The sequence below is a fragment of the Grammomys surdaster genome, unplaced genomic scaffold, assembly GCF_004785775.1.
Source record: "Grammomys surdaster isolate TR1022 unplaced genomic scaffold, NIH_TR_1.0 126546, whole genome shotgun sequence".
Classification (NCBI taxonomy): domain Eukaryota; kingdom Metazoa; phylum Chordata; class Mammalia; order Rodentia; family Muridae; genus Grammomys; species Grammomys surdaster.
In genome coordinates, this window is record NW_021621338.1 from 16,616,754 (window position 1) to 16,624,381 (window position 7,628).

At 54.0% G+C, this 7,628-nt stretch overlaps 1 protein-coding gene across 1 annotated transcript; it reads left to right on the plus strand.

Annotated features, from left to right (window-relative positions):
• The first annotated feature begins 2,443 nt into the window (after positions 1-2,443).
• Fezf2 (FEZ family zinc finger 2) lies at positions 2,444-6,423 on the plus strand. Its single transcript, XM_028760729.1, has 5 exons — positions 2,444-2,722; positions 3,073-3,962; positions 4,263-4,397; positions 4,551-4,683; positions 5,558-6,423. The coding sequence occupies exons 2-5, from the start codon at positions 3,126-3,128 to the stop codon at positions 5,818-5,820; spliced, it is 1,368 nt and encodes a 455-aa protein (XP_028616562.1). The 5' UTR covers positions 2,444-2,722; positions 3,073-3,125; the 3' UTR covers positions 5,821-6,423.
• The last annotated feature ends 1,205 nt before the right edge of the window (positions 6,424-7,628 follow it).

A 7,628-nucleotide genomic window follows, 5' to 3' on the forward strand; every position in this document is an offset into this window, starting at 1 on the left:
AGAGAGAGAGAGAGAGAGAGAGAGAGAGAGAGAGAGAGAGAGAGAGAGAGAGAGAGAGCAGGAGGCATGGAAAGGCAGGCAGGTTCTCCGGAAGCCCTCGGAAGCCTTTCAGCTTGATGAAGTGTTCGAACCAGCATATCTTTCAGGTGCCATGGAGAGCCACAACTGCCCAATGTGGGGGAAAGGGTTGGGGTACAAGGCTGGTGGCAAGCAGGATTCTACAGGAAAGTCGGGGTAGAAATTCAAGTTTTGAGGCTACAGGTAAACTGAGACTGTTTCAGTGCTGGATGAGTGGTTTGCTTCAGATTTGGTGGGAGAGGAGGGTCATCTATAAATTTGTCATTTGCAGAAGGATGGGGGAAATTGGGTGTGGACTTACATCTCTGTGAAAATGTCTTAAATTATATGGGCTGTATGAAAATATTCCTCTCCAGTTGGGCAGGACTCTAGCTTTGATATCCGGAAGTTTCAGCTTTATGTGTGTGGTGGTAGATACTAAGGAGACAGACTCATACCTGCTGAATTTAGGGGCAGTTTCAGAGTTTGGCAGGATGAGATTATTATCATAGACTACTTTCACTGTCACTTCTCTTTGGAGACCTCTGTTTGTTAGCCCCCCTCCGCCCGTCCCCCCCTCCCGCCCCACACTTTTCCTTTCTCTACCTGCTCCGTCCACACCTGGCCTGAAATGGCCGTCAGAGGAGCCACAGAGGGATAGGTGGGTGGAAGGAAAGAGAAGTTTTGCAGAGGACTGGATGTTGTTTGTCAGCAGTCCAAACTAGAGCTTTGCCCGTCCGGCATTGGATGGGCAGTTTTCCCTGGGACGGGTAGTAGTGAGCCTGGGATCAGATGGACACTCAGCTGCAAAGTCTGCCCGAAACGGAGAAGTAAAAGGTTTGCCTTTACCGGCACTTTCCCCGGCTCCGCTGATGCTGTATCTCTGGAGATGGAATTGACTATCAAACCCTCAACCCTGTTTGCTCATATTATACCCACCGTAATCCTCTTAAACTGCCGTTGCGGCTACAAAGCTCTTGGTCTTGCAAAAGCCGGCTGGCAAGATATAATTGTCCGACGAACAAAAACAGCCAAAAGTTTTCAAAAACCCTACGCACCCCCCTCTTTTCTCCTAAACCTAATTCTCTCCTTCTCTAGCTAGCCACCTCCCCCCCCCCCATAAGAACCCTCAGCCTCGACCACTTTTGTTGTCGCCAAGAGCACCCGGCCTGTTGAAAGTGCTGGAGCGTCTTTGAGCAGTTTGTTGTGATACGCAGGTGGAATGGTCTGCAAACATGAATTCAGCCCCTCCAAACCCAGCGCGGAGCGCTCTGCTTTTGTGCGCCAGGCACAAAAACGCTGAATTCCTGCGAACTTACTTGGGGCCTGTCTAGAAAAGGGCCTTTTCTTCCCTCTGCTTGTACCTCTGGCCACACTAAGTCTTTGCCCGCCCCCCTTCAGACCCCCTCCCTCTCCCCTCTGATAATCCTTCTCTTTATTTTAGAAAAACACAAAACCCGGTTCCACGCGGTGCTTTAGTGGCTAAAAGTGAAAGAGCTGCCTTGGCAGAATTCAGCTCTATGAATCACTTCGGAAAATTGGTTCGACTGAATGGCCTTAGGAGGAAAAACGTTTTAATAGGATCCAGGGGAGGTTCTGCTGTTTCAATCTGCTCCTTAAACAGGTGGAGATTGGACCTTCTCAATTATACAAACAGTAAGTACCCAACAGCGGGAGAGCTGCCCTCCGAATCCTCCCCGCACGCAGCCCTAAACCAGACGCGGAGCCTGGCTTTGCCTCTCAAACCCGATCACAAATCAGCAATTCGGATCGATTAGCTTCGCAAACAGCCTCGGGCTCTCTGGGCAAGAATCCTCCAGCCCCAGTCAAGTAGTGGGCCAGAGAGCTGCAGGCGCACCCACCCTTCCCCAGGTCCCCAGGATCCCGGCGCGCCGCCTGCCCTTCTGGACTCTTCGAGGTCGTCCTTAGGCTGCGGGGAGCTCTCTCTCGACCTCCGACGCCAGCCAAGGCGAGCTCGTTGCTTTTGCATAAATTAATATTTCCCCATTAACAAGTTCCCCCCTCCAAACGCGACGCCCGCGTCCATGCGCCACATCCTAATGAGGTAATTATCATTTGCGCGTGTTCGGGGCTGGCGCCGGCTCCGTAGGTAAATGGCAGTTTATTAGCACGGTGCCCAGCTCGGCTGCGCAGGGCTAAGGGATACTTCGGTGATTAGACGGACACCCAGGGGCCCTTTGAGGTAGCGCGTCCGGGACATCCCGCCTTCCCTGCGTACCCTAAACCTGTAGGCCCCCCAAAGTTGTGAATCACGCAAGGAACTCTGCCTAGGTTTGGGTTTGGGCGGCCCCCACCTCCTTCCACCGGCAAAACCATCACGATTCTTCCCCCTCCCCCTCCCTCTCTTCCCTCCTTCCCGATTCGCAAACCGCTCGCACTTTCCCGAAGGGAGCGCGGGCGCTAGTTGCCTCCTTTAAAGTTTGAGGGGCGGTGGCGGCGGCCGGCAGGCGCGGGGGAACGCAGGGTCCTCAACGGGAGTCGCGCCGCCGCCCATGTCATTCCACTTCAAGTGACTTCATGTGATGTCAGCTGAATGTAAAAGACAGTGATCTCACGCGGAGGGGAAGATGTTTGCCATCAAAATGTGACAGAAGAGACACGCTGCATGGCTCGGAACGCATCTCCTTGGCGGTGGGGGAAAGAGGTAAAAGCGAGGTGGCTCTTCCGGTCCTCTTTAACTTTGCTCTTTCAGTGCCCAGCTCCCAGCACGCGTGGCGGAGGCCTGGGTCCAGGGTAGGGTTGGGGAGTGTTAATTTGAGACTCCTTTCTTCTACCCCCTCTCCTTCCCTTTGTACAGCCTCCCCCTTCTTCCCCCTTTCATAGTCCCAGGGCAAGAGCTGGTGGGTTCCTTTGCGCGCCGGGTTAATGGGCGGTAATTTGGTACCCTTGGGTGCACTTTGTTCTGCTTCTGTTCATTTGAATGCAAATGGGTGACCCGGGCCGACTAGGTGCTTATTAAATTGCGGTTTCCCCCCTGCCTTTTCCGGAATGCAGACTTAGAGGAGAGAGGCTGTGCCCTGGCCCAGCCTGGCTCAGCTTGGCGCGCCATGGCCAGCTCAGCTTCCCTGGAGACCATGGTGCCCCCGGCCTGCCCGCGCGCTGGAGCGTCACCGGCCACTTCTAAAACACTAGCTTTCTCCATCGAGCGCATCATGGCCAAGACGTCCGAGCCCCGAGCGCCTTTTGAGCCCCGGCCTGCTGCGCTAGAGGCAGACAGCAGCCAGAGCAAGAAACTGCTCAACCTCTGCTCGCCGCTGCCCTGTATGATCCCCCTCCAGCCTCTAGGCTACGAGGTGCCGTCCAAGACACTGCTCAGTTACTCGGAGTTCTGGAAAAGCAGCCTCCGGGCGGGCGGCGGTGGAGGAGGAGGCAGCAGCGGGGGGGCCCCAGTGTGCGGCGCCAGCGGCTTGTGCAAAACCAACTGTGGCGTGTGCTGCAAGGCCGAACTGGGCCTTGCGCCTTCTGCGCTGCCCGCCGGCAGGGTCATCAAGCCGCAGGTCATCAACCAGGCTGTGGGGCTGCCGGCCAGCGGCTCGCTCTACTACTTCAACTACCTGGACTCCACCGCTTACCCACCATCGGAGCTCCTCGGAGGCCACCTTTTCCCATCTGGCCTCCTCAACGCACAGGCCCCCACTTCCCTGGCTGCTCACCCCAAGCTTTTTCTGCTGGAGAACGCCAAACTGGCCAGCCTGACTGCGGACAAGTTCCCCCACCCAGCTTCCTATCCCCATAAGGAGCGCTTGCATGCGCCACTGGAGCAGGTGCTGAAGGAGAACTCGGCCTTGACCGCTGAACGAGGGGGAGTCAAGAGCCACAGCAAACTACCGGGGGGCTCTACTGACAGCAAACCCAAAAACTTCACCTGCGAAGTGTGCGGCAAGGTGAGGCCTAAGATTCTTGGGGGAAGGGAGCTAGCAGCCCCTGGCTTTCTGGGGCAGCCTTGTACACCTCTTTCTCAAGCTGAGGAGCTCCCCAATAGCTGCGTACTCCATCGGATGCCCAGTTGAGCCTCAGTTTCCTATTCTGTAAAATGGGGCTGTTGTCAATCGTCACACAGTTGACAAAAGGACTCGGGCTTCGGATGGGATGGTTGGTTGGGGGAGGTAAATTGTAGCCTCCGGACCTGATTCTAGGCCCTTGGAAGACTCAGCCCAAGTTCCTCCGCTCTCATCCTTCCGTAGGTGTTCAATGCTCACTATAACCTCACCCGTCACATGCCTGTCCACACCGGAGCTAGACCGTTTGTGTGCAAAGTCTGTGGCAAAGGCTTCCGCCAGGCCAGCACTCTCTGCAGACATAAAATTATCCATACCCAGGTACGTGGCCCCTAGGTCAGGCCTGGTCCGGCGTGCACCACCGCCCTAGTCTGAGCGGTGGTGTTGGATTCTCCTTACCCTTGGTGGGGGTGGGGGGCCGCTGTGTCCCTTGCCTGGGTCTCGGCCTTACTGTACGCACGCCCCTCTCCGCAGGAAAAACCACATAAGTGTAACCAGTGCGGCAAAGCCTTCAATCGCAGCTCCACGCTCAACACTCACATCCGCATCCACGCGGGCTACAAGCCCTTCGTCTGCGAGTTTTGCGGCAAAGGCTTTCACCAAAAAGGTAAAGTACTGAGCTAGGCACTCCCTCGTCTCATCTTTAGGGTTCGGAGGGTCGCAGGGGAGGGGAGAGGTGTGCTGAGAAGGAGGTGAGTATGGTAGCGGCAGCACAAAAGCCGCAGGCTAGGGCGCAGCAATTCTTTGGAATCGGGTTGTGCAGATCGAGGTAGCCGCTTTCCTGGCTGGGTTGGTAGACCTCGCTGGATTCATGCTTGACTCTCCGGAGCACTGGATTTTGGAGCTGGGAATTAAGGAAAGGGCCAAAAGGAAACATATGGCTTTTGAAACCAAGCTTCCCTTTGTAAGCGCTACTTCCTTTAAAAAAAAAAAAAATCTAAGCAGTATCTTCCTGTAGGAACAGTTTAAAATTGAGAGGTTGGGGTGGGAGGTGGCCAGGTCACCAGTGCTCCCAAATCCTGGGACTCTACTCAATTTCCAATGTAATTTTGTATCTTCAGATAGAAATGGGGGGGGGTGCTAAGAACTGAGCCTAGATTTGTGCGGATTTTTTTTTTTTTTTTTTTTGAGCGAGGCATCAGCTCTAAGAACCCGCTGCCTTCTTAGTTTGCACAAAAGTTTCCCAGCCGGCAGAGCTCGGCAGGAGGGACGCTTCGTGGGCCTCTGTACCGGGCAGGGCAGGGTCTGTGTCGGCTGGGTAAGACCTAGCCCACCGTCCTTGCCAGAGCGCTCCGGCCTTGATGCATACGAAGTTTGACAACTTCTTAGTTCGGGGAGGTCACGCCCGCCTAGTCAAGCATCACCTTCTGAGCTACTGCAGGGACTGAGGGGTGGTGGTGCGGGACTTGGGGGAGGTCTCATTCCACTACAAACTCCTACTTTTTTGTTTTTGTTTTTTGTTTGTTTTTGCCCTTCCGTAGGGAACTACAAGAACCACAAGCTCACCCACAGCGGCGAGAAGCAGTATAAATGCACTATCTGTAACAAGGCCTTCCATCAGGTCTACAATCTAACCTTCCACATGCACACCCACAACGACAAGAAGCCTTTCACGTGCACCACTTGCGGCAAAGGTTTTTGCAGAAACTTTGACTTAAAGAAACATGTGCGCAAACTTCATGACAGCGTGGGTCCCACCGCCACCCCCTCAGCAAAGGACCTAGCCAGGACAGTTCAGAGCTGAGAGCTACTGCGTTGTCCTTTCTTCCTGCCCTGTACCAACCCAAGCAGATCTCACGTATAAACTTATTTCTAAAATTAAAAGAAAAAAACTATAGCAGAGAGGCTAAAATCTATTTATCGAAACCAGCATATTTTTTGGGAAATGTAAACGTGTCCTCGATGATCGGCAGCAAACGCGTGGCTCCCACCTTTGTACATTCAGGAAACGTATTTAAATCCAGTGCGCTGAAACATATTTAATTCCAGGCCTCGGCTTCTCCTCAGGCAGCCTACTTTTAATCCCAGCCTGTCACCGTGAGCGCCCAGAAGAGCGTGATGCCCCCAGCCATCTTCACACAACCTTGTAATCTCTCCTGTACAAGCGAACACGGAATATTACACATATATGACTCAATAAACAGAACCATTAGTGCGCGTCTTCTTTTCCCCATCCCCTCGCCACGAGGTCAGCTCAACCAACCCAAAGAACGAGGTGGAACTAGGCATTTATAGCTTTTCCTTTCCCAAATGTGACTTCCTTGGGACACTGGGGCCAAACTAAGGCTAAACCCGTACTCCTGGTATGCTAGTGTATTAAAGTACCCAGGAGCATGAGCCGAAAGACCTCCGTCCGGCTCCATCAATAGCCCCAGGTTTTATTTGTTGACTGAGCAGATGCTTGGGATTCTTATTTGGGTGAGAAAAAAAATTAAGGGTCAAAAGTTGCTGGATGCTGTGGAATGGCGTTTGGGTATCTCGAGCGCAGCAGCACGCAATTTAGGAAAAAGGCCCCGGGGCTTAAGGAGAGCAACCACGATCCTAGCCTCCTCTGGACGGCGACAGCTAGAGGCTGTCCAACCTAGGCCCTGCTCTCCAGCTCTCGGTGTCCTTTGACTGCGCTTCAGGTCTGGGCTGGCTGATCCGTAAGCGGCACCCTGCCGCGGGAGGGCGCGCCCAGCTCCCGGAGCTGGCCGACGTGTCCTCTCGGGTCCTGATTACCACGCAGTTAGCCCACTTCCTCAATAGCTATCTCTGCCGCCATGCACGCTGATGAAATGATCTCACGCTTGCTTTCTAAGTAATGACCCAAATTAAGAGAGAAAACAGAGACCCTTCAAACAGCATTACATTAATCATCTAATCATTCCCAGGAGGGGGCCGGCCGCCGCCGCCCCGTTTGATCCGAATCTAGATAATCAAGAGCTCGGATTACTGGCGCGTCGCGCCTGGCCTCCTCCCTCCACCCCCACCCCCTCCACACTTTTAATATCGGCGCGGTGATTCAGCCCACGTCTTCTGGAACATTGTTCTTCTACACCAGAGGAAACGCGGCGCGGGGCCCGGGAGTCCTCTTCCACGCAGCCTCCGAGTTGAGGGGGTGAGAACTGCCGAGCGCTGACCCCACCCGGATTTCCACCGCGGGTGGAGGCTATTTGGAGGGAAGGATGGTTACTGCAAAGGGCAATCCCAGGTAACTCTGACAGTAGCTAGTGAGGGTTAGCCCAACGCGTTGTATACAGTAGGCACTCATTACTGAGAGTGCCCAGTGAGAGAGAGAGGCTTTCTTTCCCAGCCAGGCACTCAACACCTTCGCTGTAGCTTTAGCAACAATTTGCAAGCTGGTTGTGTGTGTGTGTGTGTGTGTGTGTGTGTGTGTGTGTGTGTGTGTGATTATTCCCACTCTGCAGAGAAAAAAATAGAGGCAGAGAGACCATCTAAATGACATGCCCAGAGTTCCACGGCTAGAAAGGGCAGGGATCCAAAGTCCGGGCTTCTAAGAGACCATCGCTTCCTTCAGTTTTCATTGATGGAAAGCAATCTCAGGATTGT

Excerpts from the sequence above, each read along its gene's own strand:
- Fezf2 (XM_028760729.1), top strand. The coding sequence starts at position 3,126 with ATGGCCAGCTCAGCTTCCCTGGAGACCATGGTGCCCCCGGCCTGCCCG. Across the intron at positions 3,963-4,262 it reads CCTGCGAAGTGTGCGGCAAG|GTGTTCAATGCTCACTATAA; the intron begins GTGAGGCCTAAG and ends ATCCTTCCGTAG. Across the intron at positions 4,684-5,557 it reads CAAAGGCTTTCACCAAAAAG|GGAACTACAAGAACCACAAG; the intron begins GTAAAGTACTGA and ends GCCCTTCCGTAG.